The sequence below is a fragment of the Eulemur rufifrons genome, chromosome 29 (assembly GCF_041146395.1).
Source record: "Eulemur rufifrons isolate Redbay chromosome 29, OSU_ERuf_1, whole genome shotgun sequence".
Classification (NCBI taxonomy): Eukaryota; Metazoa; Chordata; class Mammalia; order Primates; family Lemuridae; genus Eulemur; species Eulemur rufifrons.
Genome location: NC_091011.1, coordinates 78,590,923 through 78,613,320, shown reverse-complemented (window position 1 = coordinate 78,613,320; position 22,398 = coordinate 78,590,923). Strand labels below are relative to the sequence as shown.

Here is a 22,398-nt window from a genome sequence, read left to right as displayed (position 1 = left end):
ATTGTTTATATTTTTGCCCAAGACATTAAAGAAAATACATTTATAAAGGATACTTACTGCTACCTGCCCCCCAAAAAAGGGTAGGAATAACATAATCTCAAAACTAAAGCCAGTCCTTCAAACTGAATAACATCACAAAAACTTGCTGTGTGAGTATTCCTCACATTTTGCCTCAGTTCCACTTGCATCCTCATTTGACTTGGGGTCTTTCTGGAAACCTCTGGACTACTAAAAATAGCTAATGTTTACCGAACACCCAACGTGCTGGACACTGTACTGAGTATTTTACAAGCATTCTCTCATTTAATCAGCAACAGCCCCATGAAGTCAGTTCTGTCATTATCCCCATTTTACAAGTGAACCTGGAACTTTAAGGGGTAAAATTACTCGCCCAAGGCTACACAGCTAGTCATCAGTGAAACTAATGATTTAAACCACAGGCAGAAAATCAGTTCAGTTCTGCTTCAAGACATAAAGTATGTGTGTTTCCCTAAGCGTGGACTGGTTTAAAAAAAAAAATATTTTCGGTGGTACACGATCACTGTATGTACTCGCATTTAATAGTATTTTCACACACATAAGACTGTTACCTTTTCAATTCTCTTTCAATCCTTCCTATAAAATCAAGAAGAAAGTTTCAGCTTGGTGCTAGGAAGCCTCCAATTTCTTTGTTGGAGAACAGAACTTGGAACTCTCTGCCAAATGACAACACCTAGCTAGAATTTAGTAATGTTGTTTTGTTTTCATTGTGGATTATTTAATAGTACTTTCTACTTATGTCAAGTAACACTGGTGACAAAGACTCTCTCCTTTGACTAAAACTTTAGCCAGGCTCCTCTGAGTCCTCTGCTTGACTAGACGGGACTTTGGGCTTCCCTCTCTATCCTTGTAGAACCCAGTTTGGACACGAATCCTGCTAAGTTAATTTAGAGAAGATTCTCCACCTTTGGTACCTGACTACCCTGGATATCTTATTACCCTGGCCAGCCTTCAGCAAGAATCCTACCAAGTCAGTTTAGTCAGAAATCCCTTAGGATTGATGTACCTCTTAGTAATTTCCCATCCACACTGACCTCCACTCTCCCTGCTCCTTGGTTATAAACTCCCACTTGACCTTGTTGGAGTCATAGATGAGTCAATCTCTAAATCTCCACCCCCCCCCCCCATTGCAAGACCCCATTACAATGGTCCCTATTCCTAGTGCCACAACTCCCCTTGAACAAAGTCTGCCGTACCATCTTTAACAAGTGTCATGAATAATTTTTTCTTTAATACTGATTTTTCATTTTTAATAGTAAAGTTGCCTTTTAAAATAAAATAATTTAAATTTTAAAAATAGTTGACTGTCAAAAAGATTTCCAAAAATTCAATAAAGTGATATGTCAAAAACCATGGTAGAAGTAAGTACACACACATCTGAAGCCAGGTAAACCAATACCAGGATTGAGATGAGCACTTCCAAATCCCAAAAGCCTGCAAACCAGATCCCCTAGCCCAGAGGTTTCTCTCCAAACTCTAAAAATGACAGTGTTCCCCATGCTGGATGTTGTAATGCTTACTATCACCTACCACCCTAAAAAGAAAAAATAACTGTTTTTCACCTGTATTCACACCAATATTTCTGATACCAAATGTGTGGGCTTTTTCCCCACACCAAGCCAACTGGGTGTCCTACAATGCAACTGAATTCAGACACTGCCTTCCTGGAGTTAGCATCAGATCCCACAAGTTCAGGGTACAGTTCTACAAGACTGCCCCCGAGGCAGATGCCAAGTCCAAGCCTCCCTTATAACTGAGTGACTATACATTGAGGGACCTTGTGACCCTCTTCTCAGGTTTGTTAATTTGCTAGAACAGCTCACATAACTCTAGAAAATAGTTTACTTGGTAGATTACTGGAATTTTTATGTGCTTCCCTGGGTTCACCAACCCCTAAGCTCTCCAAACCCTCCAAACCCCATCATTTAAGAGGGTTACCTTACACAGGCACGAGTGATTACATCACTGGCCGTTGGTGATTATGCTCAATCTCTAGCCCTTCTCCCCTCCCTGGAGAAGGGGCAGAGTGAGGCTGAAGAGACCAACCCCCATTCTTTGCAGTTTTCCAAAGTCACTCATTAACATAAACTCAGGTGAGGTTGAAAAGGGTTTGTTATGAACAACTGAAGATGCTCCTTTTACCTTTATCACTTAAGAAATTAGGAGGGTTCTTTTTAAGAGCTCTGTGCCAGGATGACCAAGACCAAATACATATTTCTTATATATCACAATATCACACCACCCCCACCTGCTTATCCAAGAAGAAAAAAAGAGGAAGAGCTAAGAGTCAGCCAGTAGGAAAAAAGTCGGACTTCTCTCCCATGACTTTGCTTCTCATGTCCGTTTGTCATTTGTACCTTAGGTAGTCACAAATTTCCTTAGTCATGGAGCTCTCCTGAACTCAGAAAGCAGACAAGGACAAAGCTCAAAAGGGCCTACTCCACTTGTCAGTGCAAAGACCTTAAAATGCCTAGGGGTCAAGCAATTAAGAAGTACAGTAGGCCTTCACACCCAGGGAGTCAACCAACCGGAGATCAAAAATATTTGTGGGGGGAGATAATAAAAAATAACAATAAAAAATAATACAATTAAAAAATAACACAGTATAGCAACTATTTACATAGCATTTTGTTATATCAGGTATTATAAGTAATCTAGAGATGATTTAAAGTATACAGGAGGATGTGCATAGGTTATATGCAACTACTATGCTACTTTATATAAGGGACTTGAGCATCTCTGGATTTTGATATCCAAGGGTGGGGGAAGGGATGCTAGAACCATACGGCTGCAACTGTAGTTATTTACCAAGTCCCAAGTGCTAGGCTCTGCCCTCCACCGAAGAGACAAAGTGGCTTTCAAGAATACTCTTACATAGCCAGGCGCGGTGGCTCACGCCTGTAATCCTAGCACTCCGGGAGGCCGAGGCGGGTGGATTGCTCAAGGTCAGGAGTTCGAGACCAGCCTGAGCAAGAGTGAGACCCCCGTCTCTACTAAAAATAGAAAGAAATTATCTGGCCAACTAAAATATATATAGAAAAAATTAGCTGGGCATGGTGGCACATGCCTGTAGTCCCAGCTACTTGGGAGGCTGAGGCAGAAGGATTGCTTAAGCCCAGGAGTTTGAGGTTGCTGTGAGCTAGGCTGACGCCACAGCACTCACTCTAGCCCGGGCAACAAAGCGAGACTCTGTCTCAAAAAAAAAAAAAAAAAAGAATACTCTTACTGGGGAAATAAAACCACCAAACATGTAATTAATGAGTAATGAGATGTTAAGCTGTGTTTTGCCCTAAATTTGATATAAGATACTTCTAAGACACAAACAGTTAAAGTACCCCAACCATCACCAAAAACACTAAATGATTATTAAAAAGGTATCAGCAATTACACTTTTACAAATCTTATAGAAATTCTAGCACAAGAGTACAAAGATGTACAGTTCAGTCAATGCAGCAATATTTAGAATTATGAAAAACTAAAAACATGTCAACAAAAAAATAGATAAATGTCTAAACTATGGAATACTGCCCAATCATTAAAAAAGAATGAGGAAGATCTATAAATATGACATACAAAGATAGCCATGACAATTAACTAAAAAAAGAAAATTGCCAGACACATAGACTATGACTCCATTTCTGTTTCTTAAAAAAAAGTAGGGGAGGCTTGCACCTGTAATCCCAGTTACTCGGAGGCTGAGGTGGGAGGATCACTTGAATCTAGAAGTTCCAGCGTGAGTGACAGAGTGAGACCCTGTCTCTATAAAATTAAAAAAAAAAAAAAGAAGAAGGGGAGGGCATGTATCTACATGAAAAATTTTGGAAGGAAACATACTGTTGACATATGCTGAAGGGTATGAGAATGAATGGTTGAAAACTGAGGGGCAAGGAGGGTAGAGGGAGAAAGATCTGAGTATTTAACTTTACATACTTCTATACTGTTTGAAGTTTTAAAAGCAAGTCTATAATTTAAATGTCAATTATTAAATTAATAATACTGGATGGTATCCACCTGAGCATTTTGAAGGAATTCCAGAATAAACTGGAAAACCATTGGCCAAAATGAGGAAAGGTCCCTAAGTAAACTGCAAATGTGACCCCTAATCGTAAGGACTTCATAAGATCTGAAATTATAAGAAAAGTTTATTTGCATATTAGACAAGCTAGTGAAATAAAAAGTAAAGACTGAGACCACTGAGTAGATCTTTTTGGATTTTAGTTGTCTTTGTTAAGAATGGGGCTTATAAAAAAGAGAGGACAGATCTAAATAGACCATTAAGCCAAAAGGCCCAAGGATGAGGCTCCTCAGGATTGCAAGAACAGAAAGTGAGGAACATAGAATCTTTGTATTTGTAAATGACACTAAAGACTTCCATAGCAATAATGTGCCAAGTTATTGGTGCCAAATTATAGGAAGATGCTAGGAATCTATGCAAATAGAAGGAAAAGTGGCAGATGAATGTTAAAATGAACATATGGCCCAAATCAGGCACACAAAACAACAACTCAGCTGTCAGTTATGACCCAGGAATAGGATCTGAGAGTCACTGTAAATGGACCCTAAGGACACCAGCCCAATAAGAAGCTACAAATTAAAAGCAATATAAAGTGCCCTGGGAACTATCAAGGCAAATGCCAAAAAAAGAGAGAGAGACAACTCTCCTCCCCTCATAAAATTCTGGTGCACCCGCCCCTACAAACACCCACTTTATTTATGATTTGTGTCCTACCCCTTCAACTACATACAGCACAGGGGTTAAACAAGATCAGTGGGTCTCATATGCCTGCCTCAGATCAATCCCAAACTGATTCTTTCAGAATTCCCTAGCAGTAGCTTTTATTAAAACAGATTCCCAGGCCAGTCCCAAGATCCTAATTCAGTGCCTATAAAACTGTGGTCCCCAATCCACAGTTAGGAAATGGGCTGCACATCACCACCTGAGCTCCCCGCCCACCCCCGTCCATGGAAAAATTGTCTTCCCTGAAACTTAGGAACAAGGCAGCACAGCAGGAAGAGAGCAGTGGCAAGTGAGCAAGGCTTTACCTGTACTTAAAGCCACTCCCCATTGCTTGCAGCTGGCTACCCCATTGCTTGCAGCTTGCAGCTTGCATCATCAACTGAGCTCCGCCTCCTCCCGACCCCCAATCCACAGCCAGTCCATCCGTGAAAAAACTGTTTTCCGTGACACCAGTCCGTGGTGCCAAAAAGGTGGGGGACAGCTGCTATAAAAGGTCTTCCAGGTGGTCCTGATGCAATGATTTAGGAATTCACTGGACTCTTTTCTCTCATTCTAAATCTAATCCCAGAAAGGATTTAAGAAGTCTTACTATAAAAAATAAACTCAAAAGAAACCATGTGAGGAACTACCGAGAATAGGTTAAGATGATTGCTATACATGTTGAGCATCTCTAATACAAAAATCTGAAATGCTTCAAAATCGAAAATTTTTGAGCACTGACATGACACTCAAAGGAAATGCTCACTGGAACATTTCAGATTTCAGGTTTTCAGATTAGGGATGCTGAACTGTAAATAAAATGTAAACATTCCAAAATCTGAAAAAATCTGAAACACTTCTGGTCCCAAGCATTTCAGATAAGGGATACTCAAACTGTATTTGCACATTAAATGGAAGTGGAAAAACATGGGGGAAGAAAAAAACAAAGATCTGGCTCCACTCAAGAAAAGTAGAGCCCAGAACTCTGTCATGCTCCACATTATCACTTGTGTCTCCCAATCAAGAGCAGGGCAAGAATAGACTCTCCCCATGAGCTACAGGATCCTTAAGTTACCTCCTCATCCCCACCCTTCTCAAGTCAGGACCTGCTACCTCCAGGAAAATGTCAGGGTCAGGGTGTTCTGAGACAGAGATAAAACTGGGTGAATGAAATCCACTGGCACCATGTTCCTCTGGCTTACAAACAACCACTCGCAGTAGTTTATCCTGATACCACCACTGAAAAGAAGCCAAGAACCCCCCTTACTTCTATCCACTCTCTACCCACTCCACTATCCACTTAGTCTAATTCAAAATCTAACCCTCTAGCCTTCCACGCTAGAAAACCATATTTCCACTAATCATAAAAAAAAAAAAAAAAAAAAAGCAGTGGGAATAGAAAACATGCTTTCATACAGGATAAGCAACAATTCAAAGTCAAGCCTGCCATAAGGTATGACATTTCTCAGCATTGTTTCAGCATGCCTGAAAGAAATGTAACACAGGGTTTCTTATATAATCACAGCCTTATGGGACTGGAAGATGGTTAGAGACCAGCCACCTCACTTCAGAGAAAAGGAGAGTTTGAGGTGGAATATCTTACTCAACGTTACCCAAATGGAGAACAGCAGCACCCAGGCCAGAACTTGTGTCCCAACTTCTAGGCCAATGATCTCACATCTCCGCCATGCTGCTTCCAGGAACAATGTTCCTGGAAATTAGATTTATTAACTTTAATATATTAGATTCCCCAAATCTCCTTAATTCCTCCTATTACAAATGAAATTGGTGTTACAAGACCATCCCAAGAAGAATACTTCACACATAATGAGAACTTAAAGCAGCTCAAATTTTGTTGAGGAATAAAGAGGAGATGGTGCCTTAAGTCACTCACTCTAAGCATATAAACTGAGAAAATGTGCCAAGCCAGGTTTATAACATAGATTAAACATTCCAAAAATGGCATCTGAAAATGACATCAACATATTCATTAGTTTTATTTTTCCTATAAGTTGCTGAACTTTCTAATTTTCAAAAAATGCCAACTGAAACCACTGTTCATTTTTTTCTTAAACATTAGAGCTAAGTGAGGAAAAACATAACATTAATTTATCATATTGAGTCTCACAAAAGTGAAATCCCGTAACACTCCATCTGTATCAAATGTTCACAACCTGTGATTCTGCATCAATTTCTGCTGTAAAAACAAAAAGCATATGTCAGTCTCCCAAGAGAGGAAGCAGCAACAGAAACTGGGTGTGTATCCATCTCCCAACAAGAAATAAGAGGAAAAGCTACATAAACCCACTAAGAGTTGAGTTTCTATTTTATTCCTTTCCCCTGATAAGGTACAGAATTTCCTACAGTTTTTAGCTATGCTCTGCTAGAAGAAATGAAATAAATCCAAAGACCAGAGCCCAAAGGATATCTACTGTGCCCTGCTGGAACCACACCTGTCAGATGGATAGTTAGCCCATGCTGACAAGTGAGTGCTCAACAGGCCTCAGATAACTTTACCTGAATTAAAAACCTGGCCAATTTTCTCTTTTGAACCTACAAATGAAAACTAAAAATTTTACTTCCTTCCCAAATTTCACTCTCCAAGTAAACTGGGACACAGACTTCACCAAATCATTTGCCCACTATTGCCATCACTGGTCACTAGCCTCAGAAGTCCTGACCCATGTTGATGAGCCACATTGTATATGAGCTAGTTCCTTCCTGACCATTAGTTTCAAGCCCTGAAGCATGCTACTTTGCTTTTTACCAGAGCCAGAGCAGCAGTAAATTCCATGGAGTAACAAAATGCTAACAGGAGTATACACACTGACAAGTTCTAGATGCTATTTAACATAACTATTGGAAGAAAAATAATGACTTTGGAATACATAGGACTAGCTGACAGTAAGTCTGAAAACCTCAGTCTTCGCCCTGTAAGAAGCAAGCATATGACTAAGAGCAAATTTTTTTTCTTTTCTCTCTCCCATTCTTTATATTTATTCAGTGGGCTTAATGTCAGCTACTGATCTCACCAGGGTACCAGAACAATGACCACCTCCACTGCCTCTCTTCCTTTTATCACCCTTAAACATGTATATTACATAATAACTCAGGTTAAACCCATACCATTTATATGGGACATTAAACTTGAAGACATTCAAGAAGTGAGAATCATGGTTCTTAGTATAAAACAGAAGACTGGCAGAGGGATCCCTTTCCCCTTCTCAGGCAATTAAATGGGTGAGGGGAGAAGGTGGGGGGGAAATGGGAACTGGGATTTGGCAACGGCCTCCTTTTAGCCTTCCACACCATAGGCAAGACAAGATAGGCTGTTTCCATGGCTGCTTCTGATAAGCACAGAAGATTAAAGAACTGTGGCCGATTCATTCTGCTGTTACGAAATGTTCTCCTGCTTGAAAAGACATGCAAACATACCAAATTAGAGGAAAAGTAAATGTGAAAAGACATAGAGAAGGTCTCTATTTCAAAAACAGAGAGTAAACCAGGTCAGTAAAACCAGAGAAAGTAGCCATCTCTAAGTAGCTGCCAAGTGGGGTAACTGAATTTATACTATTTAATAAGTACCCTACGATTTCTCCCAACCTCATCGGCTTAACATCTGCTGCCAATATTCTGTTGCAGCTACAGAAGGTCTAGCAATTATTCAAAGAAACCCAGAGTTAGACTTCTTCACGGTTTTAAGAAAATAAGATCTAACTTAATAAAAGACATTTATTTAACCAGGTTATATTTTGTCCACCCACACTCTTGCTAGTCTCATCCTAACTCAGAAAATATAAATTCATCTTCAGTTTTTCCATCATCCTTACTGACTTTTTCCGTAACAGAACAGCTCCAATATGCTTATAACTATCGACTTACTGCCCACTTCCTCCTTACACATTCCAGAACCAACTCTGTCCTTTCACCCCTACTCTCAATAGCAGACACAGGCACTACCATCATCATCATTTTTTAAAAACTGATAGAAGGCCGGGCGCAGTGGCTCACGCCTATAATCCTAGCACTCTGGGAGGCCGAGGCGGGTGGATCGTTTGAGCTCAGGAGTTCAAGACCAGCCTGAGCAAGAGTGAGACCCCGTCTCTACTAAAAATAGAAAGAAATTAGCCAAAGAACTAAAATATTTATACAAAAAAATCAGCTGGGCATGGTGGCGCATGCTTGTAGTCCCAGCTACTTGGGAGGCTGAGGCAGAAGGATCGCTTGAGCCCAGGAGTTTGAGGTTGCTGTGAGCTAGGCTGACATGACAGCATTCTAGCCCAGGCAACAGAGTGAGACTCTGTCTCAAAAAAAAATAAATAAATAAATAAATAAAAACTGATAGAAGTGTTTTACAACTTGATTCCCAAGTTGTTCAACCTCAAACAAAATAATACAGGATTTACTGGAATGGCAAAGCAGAGACCAGAAGAAACTTACACACTCCGTGGCCCTACAACACTTTGCAAAAAGAGGAAGGACTATTCCCCCCACTTCACTGAGGCAAACCTCAACCCTAGACCATTTCAGACCTTCAGCTCAGCCTGAGTCCAGACAAATCTGGAGGGTTCACACTGAAAAGCACACCTACCTCTGGTTAGTCAAGTGTTCCAATTTCTGCCCCTTTCCCAAAAAGCAGAAAAGTAGTATCTCCTGTTTTCCTACTCATCAAACTCTTTCTCACTTTCATCTGTCATAGAGCTCCAAACTCCTTTGTAGTTTTTACAAAGCAGTTCCTAGTGCCACTAGAAACGATTACTCTCCAGGAAAATACAACTTTGCTTAGCAGAAGAGCTTCACACAGAGCAGTCTGCCAGTGGTCGATTTTTCATTCAAGACAAGGCTTCTAAGCCTGGCACAAATCTGCCTGTCGCTCTGCAGTTCACTCGGCTTCCCTCCCCTAATCCCTGCCTGTAACTCACTCACCCATCCTCTGTAGTGTGGTTAGAGAATGCAGTGCAGTCTGCTCAACACAGACTGCTCAAATCACTGAATTTTAAATGCCACCTCCCAGACTCAAACATCTTCCACACCACACTCCTATGCACACAAAGACCGTAAGCACCAAATGAAGTCACTTACCACAACAGCAGCTTCCGGACAAGACAAGGAGTAACATCTAATCTTTTCTCAACTCAATTATAGTCCACTTCACTTTCCTGCAATTTGCAGCCATGCATCACTGGTCATGCTCTCCATGTTATAAAGTAATTCCCTGGAGTCCTGGAGTCAGAGGCACCATAGAATGATGTTGAAGAGTGTGTGCTCTGGCAGATAGGCCTAGGTTCAAGTCTCAGCTCTGCCTCTTATTACCAACATAAAGTACCTACCCTTCAGTAAACCAACCTTTCTAAACCTCAAATTACACACCTGTAAAATATAGCCAAAAATCATATCTACTTGTTAGGTATTATAAATGAGATAATATAAACAGAATACCTAGCATAAGACATGACAATTAAAAAGCAATTATTGACATTCAGTATCCATGGGGGTAATTTGTAGGCAGTCACCTCATAGAACCCAGCTGCCCTGGAAGTCTCCAGTATTGGCAGAAGTGAAAATACATTCAGCCTCATTCTATTCCCATCCCACAAATGAGAGGTAAGGCTTAGCAAGGAAAAAACTCTGAATGATACACTTGGTGCTGCCAATCCCAACACCAGACAGCAAAGCGATGCTTTGTTCCTATGGTGAAGGGAGGATCAGCCCAATTGAAAAAGCTAATGGAAGAGGAGCAGCTTCAGGATAATTCTTTCATGAGTCAGGTCAATATTTCAAGGGGGGAAAAATACGTGGATGTTGGAAATTCCCTTCTCATTCAGTTTCTGAAATTCTGACTCTCCATTATGTATAAATAAAGGGAAAAGACAATATTGAAAATCCCAAGAATCCCAGCTGGCGGCAGGATACAACCTAAGAAAAGAACACATGGGAATTGGGGGGAAAAAAAATCTTGAAATCAAATTTACTCACAAGTTACAGAACATTTTAATCCTGTCAAAGACAATGGGACAATAAAATAGAATTTTTAAAAACTTTCTACAATAGCAAAAACTGTGGAGCTTGGGAGAAAGTATCATAAAGGATATTTACTGTTCCAGATGGAAAAGTCAGAACTGCAGTCTGAAATGAAACCTAGAAGTTTACAGTCATTGCAACCAGAAAATCTGGTAATAACTAAGAAACGTCAGATTCCAAGAATTGGGAGGGTTGGGGGAAGGACAACAGCGGGAGCAGGTGGTAAAGCAAATTTATAATATATTATTACAAAATTATCATGCAGCTAGGGGTAAATTTTTAAAATGAACCTTGGAGGGTTACATTCAAAATTCAACAATGTAGAAAGTGACGGGATATAAAATCAGGCAGAATCTATGGTATTATGAGCCCTGGACTGGGAATCAGAAGACTTGGGTTCTTGTCCTGGCTTCAACCCAAACCACCATGCAACCTTAGGCAAGTCACTTGCCCTCTTTAAACCTGTCTCCTTATCTGTAAGACGTAGAACAACAATGAGTACTAAGATTCTGCCAGCCTAACGTTTTAAAAGTCAAAAGGACACAAAGATCAGGGGCTCTCAGGCCTACAGACTAGAAACAAGAGGTGGAGGGGAAAAGGAAAAGAGGGCCAGAGAGTGAGAAAACTTCAAGTAACTGAGCGTCGGTGGAAAGAGAAAAGCCTCATGATGGCCAAGCACTCCTGTGGTTCCATACAAGAGCAGATGTTAGGATCTCGAAAAACTGCAAACTGTTCAGCATATGTCAAAATAGAAAGACGGCGGATGGGAGGACAGATATCAACCAATTATCTCCGTTAATCAATCAGTATTCAATCTGTCCCGGTAGGCAGCCAGAAGATTAGAATGCCACGGCCACGCAAATCACTGTGACCCCTGATGCCAGGGTGTCCGGAAGCAAGGACCAAGGGGAGCCCGTGTCGAGTTCCGCCGTCTAGTGAGAGGATTCGAAGAATGGGTGAAAAGTGAAGAAGGAGAGAGGTAAGGGCATCTGGGAAACCATGCAGGCTGGCGGGAGGTGAAGAGGACTCAACACCTGACTCCCGCCCGAAGGCAGGCAGAGGGGTCAGTGTCCGGGGCCCCGTTCTCACCATCTTGACGATGCCCCGCTGCACGGTGGGGACCGCGGATCCCCCGGAGGAGCCGCCGCTCTGCGCGGAGGAGGCCATGTGTTGAGATGCAAAGGCAGCGAACGAGGCGGCCCGTCCGGCTGGAGGTGTCAATGTGGGTGTCGATGTTAGTGGGAGGCCGCCGAGGCGAGGGGCGAGTAGGCGATCAGCTGCGGGCGACGGACGGGACGGACGCGCTGAGCGCTCACAAGAGCAGTAGCGGGACTAGGAGCGAAAGAGGAGACGCGATCTCCGCCACCGCCACACGTTCTACTCGCCGCGCAAGCGTGCCAGAGCGCCACCGTCCCCCGGCCAATTAGCGCCCAAAGCCCGCCGGACCTCAAGCCAATAGACACCATGTTCGCGGAGCTCCGCCCCTTGGTCCCCAAACGGGTGGCTAGCTCCAGGAAGCGCTGAAAGAGCTGATTTGCGGTGACGGGCTAAGTGTGGGGCGGGACTTCCGGGGCAGCCGGAGTAGGTAGTGTCGGGAGGTGTAGTGGAAAAGAAAGGACACGTCAGCATCTGGCCGCGGGGCGCGGGGGGCCATGGGAGCCCTGGGGGCGGGGCCAGCCGCGCCCTCCCGCCTAGCCCCGCCCATCGCGCCCCGCCCCGCGGCCGCAGGGGACCCCACTCTGACGCCTGCGGGCTGGGTGGGCTCAACTGCACTGGAGGGTGCGGGCTGGGAGGGGGGATCCCCGCAGGCTAGGTCCTGAAGGAGTCTCCGTACCGGCTGCACACTGAGTTCCGACATTTTACATCTGCTAAAAGTAGAGAGAGAAGAACTTGGAAAAGTCAGAGCATTGTGAAACCTCCCACCGATATTGGCCTTGACCTGGAACGCGGCCGCGCGCCCTGCCTGCAGTCGGGAGTGTGTCTCGCTCGTATTTGTGTACCTGGGGTCTAGCACTTGTAAGACGCTCCATTAATGTTTGTTGATGGAAGGGATAAATGTCTCCTGGAAGGAATAAATGATCACGTGCCCTGTCCTGGGCCTCTTCCCAGCTGCTCCAGTGAAGTTAGGAAAAGCCTCGCTTCACGCTTTCCCTGGGCCAGAAGGAGGCAGCCCCTGACCGATTGTGAAGCGCCTCCAACCGCCTGATCTCACCTAGCCCTAGCTTTGAGAGTAAAGAGGTGGGGGAAGGGACGGAAGAACCAATGCCTACAAATATTTAAGTGAAGCCCTGGACCTTGCATGGGTTGTCATTTAGTCCTAAAACCTGAATCTATACAAAGGATACCATTTCCCCTGAAGCTTTTTTGAGAAGAGTTTTGCTTGTTCTCCCACACTTCACATTCCCCAGAGTCAAGTTTTAAGGTCAGCATCTTCCTAGATCGCTAGTGCTCTTTCCATGCCATGAATTTGCTGCCATCTTCCAAAAAAAAAAAAAAAAAGAAAAGAAAAAACCCACAAAACAACTTTGTGGAGGCTCATTTCATCTGATTATACCACTCTCCATCTCATTGAGATTGTTGTCTACCCTGCCCTAACTCATACCCTGTCATTCACTGAAATTGTTGACACCTAGTGCACACTCTTCTCCACCCATTGATCCCAAAATACTTTAATATTTCTGGCCCTGACTTATCCAATACCTTGGTCTCTCAGGTCCTTGACCTCATCTTCAGTAAACTTGACCTCTGCACCAGGTTAGCCACCGTTCTCCGGGACAGATGAAGTATTATAACTTCGTGGCCAAAACTGTAAACTCAAACACCTCATTCTATGATCATAATTGCTGTCCTCTCTCCCATCTCACTCAGTTAATTATCTCATATCTTGTATTAGTTGCTTAACAATTTGCCCCAAAACTTAAATTTTTATGAGCATTTATCTCACAGTTTCTGTGGCTAAGGAATCTGGGCGTGGCTTGGCTGGGTATCTTTTCCTCCAGGTCTCTCATGAAGCTGCAGCAAGATATCAAGGTGGGGAATGGGGGGACTGTGGTCTCATCTGGAGGTCCCTCCTCTGACTGAAGGTGGATCTGTTTCCAAGCTTCTGTTTTCAAGCTCACTTATAGTTGTTGGCAGGATTCAGTTCTTCAAGAATGTTGGGTGGAGAGCCTCAGTGCCTCAGTTTCTTGCTCCATAGGTCTCTCCATAGGGCAGCTCATAGCATAGCAGCTGGTTTCCATCAGAGCAAACAAGAGAGAGAGCAAAATAGGACAAGTTTACCTGGAACGTAAAGTCCCTGAACCCCTCTACCCTCTCTTTGTCAGCTCCCTTCTGCTTTCTCCTAGATCTGATCCTGGGTTAGACTCCATGCACTGTCCATCATATTAGCCCCTGTCCTACCAATATCATCATCTATAATCCCCATTGGCTTTCATTGTATCCACCTGTCAAAACTCCAACTCTAGACCTCTCTACCTTCTCCAAAACTACCACTTAGCTAGAGAAAACACTCAACTATGTAGGTTGGTGCCACAATGAATTAATGGACCCTCACACATTGCCTGGAATTTCTTCTTTTCCTCAGTTTGATCTCCAACTCCACTGGGTCTGTTTTAAATCTTCTCTGTTCTCTTAACTCCAACTCCACTGTATCCAACACTGTCAAATATTCATAAGGCCTCCTACTTGGGAGAGAAAAAGTCATCAAGATCTCCCTCCATTTCCTACCACCAAATCTAAAATTTTATCTTCCTTCTCATTCCTCTCTTCTGCCTTGTTACAAGCAAAAAGCTCCCTTCTCCTGAGGCTAAACTCTCCATCTATGTTCTGAATCTACCTGTTCAAAGACTTTTTTTTTTTTTTTTTAGAGATATGGTCTTGCTATGTTGCCTAGGCTGTCCTCAAAAACCTGGATTCAAGCAATCCTCTTGCCTCAGCCTCCTGAATGGCTGAGAATACAGGTGCACACCACCATGCCCAGCTCTGAGAACTCTCTTAATAGATCATTCCTTCTCCTGTTTTTTTTTTTTTTAATAGATTTAGGGGGTACAAGTGGGTTTGCATACATGAATGAATTGTATAATAGCAAAGTCAGGGCTTTCAGTGTGCCTGTCACCCAAACAGTATCATTTTATCTGATAGGTAGACTTTCATCTCTCAGTCCCCTCCCATCCTCCCCACTTCTGAGTCTTCAACGTCCATTATGCCACTCTGTATGACCATGTATGTTCTCCATTTAGCTCCTTATAAGTGAGTATATATGGTATTTGTCTTTCCATTCCTGAGATACTTTACTTAGGATTATGGCTTCTGGTTCCATCCAAGTTGCTGCAAAAGACATTATTTCATTCTTTTTTTTTTTTTTTTTTGGCTGAATAATATTCTGTGATGTATATGTACTGCATTTTCTTTATCCACTTATCAGGTGATGGGCACTTAGGCTGATTCCATAACTTTACAATTGTGAATTGTGCTGCACTAAACATACAAGTGCATGTGTCTTTTTGATATAATGACTTCTTTTCCGTAGAGTAGGTATCCAGTAGTGGGATTGCTATATCGAATGATAGGTCTACTTTTAGTTCTTGAGGAATCTCCATACTATTTTCCATAGAGGTTGAACTAATTTACCCTCTGCTGTTTTTACAGACTCTCAGTTTATCCTGGATTCTTCTCGTTAGCCTTTAAAAATTCTCAAATTTCTTGCATTATAGAAGTAAATTAATTAAATAAATCTTTCTTTACTTCACACCCCTCTCCAGAGATCTCCCTTCACAGGAAACCTTCTGAGTGAAATTCTTTGTTTGTTGCCACCACAACCTCACCCCACATCCAATCTTCAGCCCACTGCACTCAGACTATTGCCCTTACCAATTTACAGGAATATTTCTTTCCAAGGTCACTAGTGACCTTCTTGTTACTACTTTTCAACGGACATTTTTCAGACCTCACTTTCCTGATGTTTCCATAGCATTTGACACTGTTTGCCCCTTGAAATGCATTTCTCCTTCAAAGATATCACATACCATACTTTTTGTATTCCTTTCCTAGATGCACCTTCTCATATTGGTTGTGAAGGATTCCTCCTTTGCCTGCCCCTTACTATTGTTGTTCCTCGGGGTTCTTCTCAAGGCATCTTCTTTTCTAATTCTAAACATTCTTCCTAAGACATCCTATCTACTCCCATGGCTGCGGGCCAATGATTCCCAAATACATAGCTCCTGTTAAAATCTCTCTTGAGCTCCAGACCATACGTCCATCAATACTAATCAATACTCTGGAGATCTGCCTATGACTGTCACCTGGAGAATTTAAATTCAACATGTTTCACAGGAAACTAATTTTCTTTCCTCCCAAACCTGCTCTTCCCCAGTGTGTGTCTCAGCCCAAATAATGACACCAAAAGCTACCCAGTTGCCAGCCAAAACCTGGATGTCATCTGTGATTCCTCCCTCTTCCTCATTCCCCACTCCTGAGTCAATCTCTGAAATCTGTAGGATCTACAGCAGAACAGTCACAGGCCCTGGAACCACACTGCCTGGGATTACATCCCGACACTGTATAACCTTGAGAAGGTTGTTCCATATCTCTGTGCCTTAGATTTCTCATCTGTAAAATAAAAATGATAAAAGGATCTACCTCTAAGGGTTGCTTCAGTTTTCAGAATCATATGAGTTAGTATGTATTAAAAACTTAGAACGTTACCTGAATCTATGTGTTAAATTTTTTATGATTACTGATAGAGAAAGGATTTGACAGTAGCTCCTATGACTCTAAATCTCATAATCTTTCCACTGTGCCTTTACAGGAAGGAAAGGGACTTTGAAATCCTTAAAGAAAAGACTCCTTTTGTGCAGTGGACAACACACACACACACACACACACACACACACATATGTGTGTGTGCAATCTGAAGATGGACAAGATTCATTGAAAAGAACAAACAAAACACCCTATTTCCTGAACTCCTTTGAAAGTAAATTTAAGAAATATGTTCCTAGCAGTAATAATAGCCTAAATATTGAGCACTAAACATACGTACTTGGGTTGGGCGTGGTGGCTCATGCCTGTAATCCTAGCACTCTGGGAGGCCGAGGTGGGCGGATTGTTTGAGCTCAGGAGTTCGAGACCAGCCTGAGCAAGAGCAAGACCCCATCTCTACTAAAAAAAAAAAAATAGAAAGAAATTATATGGACAACTAAAAATACATATGGAAAAAATTAGCCGGGCATGGTGGCGCATGCCTGTAGCCCCAGCTACTTGGGAGGCTGAGGCAGGAGGATTGCCCAGGAGTTTGAGGTTGCTGTGAGCTAGGCTGATGCCACGGCACTCTAGCCAGGGCAACAGAGTGAGACTCTGTCTCAAAAAAAAAAAAAAAAAAAAAAAAAAAACCACAAAACAAAACAAAACAAACAAACAAAAAAAAAAACATATGGACTTAACAGACTCTATGCTTTTACCTACATTACATAATTTAATCCTTAGAACAACTCTATGAAGTAGATATAATCAATATCTTTCTACAAAGGAGAACATTAGTGGATAGAAAAGGTGAACTACCAATTGTAGGTCAACAGCTAATAAGGATGGAGTCAAAATTTGAACCCAGAACTTTCTACCGTAAATAGTCTGCTTTTCGCTAATTGACTAGCCTTCTTCTAAGGTGTCCAAATATGCCCCTTTCAGCCTGGGCCTGTGCCTGTAGAATTTAGAAGCTGGGCAAAGAAAGTGTTTTCAACTCTCTGGTAAGTTTCATTTGGGAAAATAGAAGAACACTCAACACTGTGAAGTAACTTCCTGCCTCCATTCTCCCCAGCCCACCTCCAACTTCCACCCATCCTCCATACTATGAACCTGCTGTTCTTTCTAAAATGTAATTTTCAGTCACATTAACTCCCTCCTTAAAATTCCAGTGGCTCCCCCCTCTTCAGGATAAAATTTGAACTCCTTAGCATAGCATATGGTGTAGCACCCTTACCACCTGGCCCTGACCTACTTTTCAGCTTCTGCTTCTTTTCCTTCTTCTCCTTCTCCTCCTCCTCCTCCTGTTTTGAAGTGTCACTGTATGTTTACTTAAAAGAAAAGCTTCACAAACCCAAGTCGTCTAGATCAATGGTATCTAAAACAACTTTCTGCAGTGATTAAAATGTTTTATGTATGCTCTGTCCAACATGGGAGCCACCAGCCACACATGGCTAATGAACCCTTGAAATGTGACCAGTGCAACTGAGGAAGTGAATTTTTAATGTTATTTCATTTTAATTAATTTAACACATGTGGCTAGTGACTTTATTGCACAGCGTCAGCCTATGTGGTTAAATTTGAATATTGCTGTCATATCTGTTATCATAATCTTCTATGTAGGTTTTTAATCTTCTATATAGGCTTTAAAATCATTTCTATATGCTTTGCATGATTCAAACTTGAATAAAATGCATAATGGTATAAGCTATCATTTAAAAAAACATTTTAAGACCGGGTATAATGGCTCACACCTATTATCCTGGCACTCTGGAAGGCTGAGAATTGCTTGAAACCAGGAGCTTGAGACCAGCCTGAATAATATAGCAAGACCCCATCTCTACAAAAAGAAATTTTAAATAAAAAAATTAGCCAGGTGTGATGGTACGTACCTGTAGTCCCAACCACTTGGGAGGCTGAGGTGGGAGGATTGCCTCAGCCCAGGAGGTCAAGGCTGCAGACAACAAAAGTTTATAATTAAAAGTGGAATGAAAATCCTGTTTTAAAAAGAAAAGAAAAACAATTTGTCCTATGCTTTAGGCTTAGGCATTATTTCTCAAACCTCATAGTAAAACAAAATTTATTTCAACTTAAGGAAGACAATGCATTCTTCCTCCCAAGTTGCCCTATTTATATAGTAACTTGATGTAAAGGATTTAAGAAGTTGTAATACATGTTTTTACAACTATATGGTTTGAGCAATGGTTATAAAACTTTGAATTAATGGGTCAACTTTATACCTTGGCTTGCTGTCATTTAATGACAAGGCCATCCTTCATTCTATTCTCCCAAATGCTATTAATCAATGCCTCTGGGTTCTCTCAGGGCCTTAGATAATTGTATATTGATTTGCTGCTGTTACAGCTATAGGCTTTGACCACTGTCGCATTTCGTCACTCCAGACCTTGCCTGCCACGCAGATTTTTAATAGAAAAAGGCATAAGGAAAACTCCATCCAACAGTACCCCCTTTATTATATGGCAGCGTGTTGTTCTGGGTCTCTGTAAACTGAGATGATCAAGAAAGGATGAAATTGAGGATTCCTTCCTCTCTATCCCCGGAATTCTGAAGTCAGCAAATTCAGAGTGAGGAAAACTTCAGCAAGTGATAGCAAGCTAGATTACCCATGAGACAGACAGACATTAGTGCCCTCTTATCCGCTGGGGATATGTTCCAAGACCTCCCGTGGATGCCTGAAACCTTGGATAGTACCAAACCCTATATATACATTATGTTTTTTCCTATACATACATACATACATATATATTTTTTTAATACAGGAGCCACTCAGACTGCGTCCTCTCCCTCTGAAGAGAAGAACAATCATCAATGGCAAGTGGCAGTTGCAGCAAAGCAACACCACAATCCAGCTTCACGCTCAGGAGAGAACGCTGCACCTCCTCCTGGTGGTTTCTGGTGCTCTACACGCTCAGAGAAATTTCCCTAGTAACAAACTACAGAAATGACCCCTGAAAGTATAGTCTTCATACCTATGATAAACTCTATTTTATAAATTGGGCACAGTAAGAGATTAACAGCACTAATAATAAAATAGAACAATTATAATAATACGCTGTAATAAAAGTTATATGAATGTGGTCTCTCTCTCTCTCAAAATATCTTAATACTTTTGGACCACAATTGACTACCAGTAACTGAAACTGCACAAAGCAAAACCTCAGATTGGGGGAGGTGGGGGGGTTGCAGAGACTACTATACATTTTTCTCTCACAGATCCAGAAGTTGAAGGTATTTGTTTAGAGGCTCAAACATCTCAGTGCCGGCATCTCTGCAAATTTCTTGGCTTTTTCTCTTGTAGTTGCAAAATACCTGCTTCAGCACCAGACACTGGAAGAAGAAAGAGGAGGAGGAGAGGAGCAGCAGGGGGAGGGGATGAAGAAGAGGGGAAGAGGAGGAGGAGAAGAGAGAAGAGGGGGAGGATGGAAGGGGGGAAGGGAGGAAAAGAGGGATGAGGAGGAGGAGGGGAGGGGAGGAGTCTTCAAGAAGAAGGAAAGTACCTGTCCCAGAAATATCTGCCCATTTTTATCGGAACAGCAAAAGTTTTCCCAGAAGTGCCTGTCCTAAGGCCTCTCCTCAATGCAGGCGGGGGCTGGGAAGGCATTTAGATTGACAAGGGACAGGGAATCAGGAATTCGTACTAGAGTGACCTGAGTGAGCACTGGACCCCTTCTTTGCTTCTGGCCCCGTTCTACCCTTCTAGAACTCTGGACTATTCCCAAGCCTCATTCCCTTTTATCAAGGCAGAATCTTGGCTCCTCATTCTCTCCAGACTAAAAACGCCCAAAGCAGTTAGCCTGTGTTTCATCGCTGCTGTCTCTAGACCGGGGGGGGGGGGGGGGGGGTCTCCACTCCCAAAGGCCAGCCTCCGTGGAGTGCGCAGGCCAGGGAGCAGGGGCTTCCTCCTGGTCTCCTGCCTGTGGAAAGGCCTTCTGTCCGCAGAAGGACATAACCCTGTGCGCATTGCCCTCTGCTGCTCACTGTAGGTCCAGCAGCTCTAGCCACACTGGGAAACTCACCCCCAATACATCCAGGGCTTCCTGTCCCTGTGTTTTTCCCCACACCCAATTCCCTCCACTTGGAATGCCCTTCTACAGCTCAGGTCAGACACAGCTTTTCCCATAAAATCTCCTGAGATACCTCCAACTAGAAGTTAGTCCTCCCTCCCCTGGATCCTCAGCCCTTTTGAATAATACCTTTCCCATGGTGTGTGCTGCATTCTCCCTATGTCACAGTTATTTGTGTAACAATTGAACTGGCCTGTGAACTTTTTGATAACAACCTCCTATGAGTCTTGTTAATTTTTGTGTCCCCATAGGCCTGGCACTGCCTTATAAAGAATAAGCACTCAATAAGTATATGTTGAATTAAATTGAAATATTTAATCTGTTTGAATGTCTAAGATGACTTATTTACCTTCTCTTTGCATTCTGTATATCCATTGTATATCCTTTGTGTTTTCTGGAAATTGAACTAAGAATGTTGAGGGTGTTTAGGGTGAAAGTTGGCCATTAGAGTAAAGATTACGATCGTGGGACAGATCCCAATATAGGATAGTTCATTGAGTCATAAATTGTATTTAACTTCTGCCAACAATAGAATGTGTCTCGTCTCCCCCTCTTCCTGAAGCCTGGAAACCACACACACCTTAACTTTAGCTTGCCAACAATTATTCAGTGACTTAAATAATACAGCTGTATATTTCTCTCTCACATACAGCCCAGGATGTTGACTTTCCTCTTATAATCATCCAAAGACGGAGGCTGGAGGCAGCTGTCCCATCCATTAACAGGGATTCTAATAGAAACAAAAGTTCTCATTTAAAGTCAAGAGCAAAGGAAGAGCGATCATGTGATGATGCAGAAATGTCTTGAGGAGGAGAAGAAAAATGTTGAGATGGTCATACTGGATACTCTCAATCTTCTAATTAAAGTAGGAGGGCTTAGCAATCAGAAGACAGGATGAGTCCCTGTAGAAGCGGAGACCTCAGGATTAAAGATGAGGCCTTTTCCAGGGAAGGCAGTGCCCTGGAATCACCAGGAGCTGATCCAAACCGAAGCCAGACCTCTGGAGTGGATGGATGTGGTGTCAGCTGTCAGAGATTAGGGGCCACAGCAATGAAAATGAAGCCAAGCAAGAGGTCAGGACCTGAGTGGATGGCAAAGGTTGGGAGTTCAGGGGCGAGCCCAGAATGGGAAAATGGGCCCCAGGCTTTGTGAACAGACACAGGGTGGCTGGAATGTGGGGGGTGGAGCAGCCACAGTGGATGACCAGAGTCCAGACAGACATGTCATTGCTGGGAGTCAAGGGGCAGGGCGGAGCTGAGGCAAGAGGCCAGGGTTCAGGTGGCAGCTTGAAGGGGCACACGGTCCATTCAGGGGGTTTTCAGGAGAGTCTGTGCATTTTTTTCAGGTGCCCTTTTCTGGATCTTCTCCAGGTTAATTCTCCCAAAGAATAACTATTTTAGGTGGAATAGTACCCTATTTCAGCCACATTCTACACAAATACTCTTTACCTCAAGCCTTCATTTCATGCGTTTGAGAGTGCCATAAATTCCAATAAGAAATGATTTTATGAAATGGCATGATAATTCTAAAATTATACTACACCCATTGTTCAGTGGAGAACAATTAATAGAGTTTGCTCTTTAAGAGTGCTTCAGAGGATGTTGCTTTATGCTGCAGTTGAAACAGACTAAGCAACCAAAGAGTTATGTGATTTTATATGCTTTAAAAAAAAAAAAAAAAAAAGAAAGAAGGAAAGAAAGCTCTTTCCCAACACCACAGGTCCCTTGTGCTCTTTCCCTCAGCCTGGAGCTCTGTCCCTAGAATAGGGAACAAACATGGATAAAATCTCTTCCTTCC

The 22,398-nt window shown here is 42.5% G+C and overlaps 1 protein-coding gene and 1 pseudogene across 1 annotated transcript in view; both read right to left on the bottom strand.

The window, feature by feature from the left end:
- The window catches only part of SND1 (staphylococcal nuclease and tudor domain containing 1), a 423,230-nt gene extending 411,091 nt beyond the window's left edge, over positions 1–12,139 (bottom strand). The window contains exon 1 of the mRNA XM_069462550.1: positions 11,867–12,139. Coding sequence (XP_069318651.1) covers positions 11,867–11,944 — 78 coding nt within the window. The 5' untranslated portion in view covers positions 11,945–12,139. The remainder of the gene's footprint in view (positions 1–11,866) is intronic.
- A 7,159-nt stretch (positions 12,140–19,298) lies between these two features.
- On the bottom strand, positions 19,299–19,501 carry LOC138377772 (small nucleolar RNA U3; annotated as a pseudogene).
- Between the last annotated feature and the right edge of the window lie 2,897 nt (positions 19,502–22,398).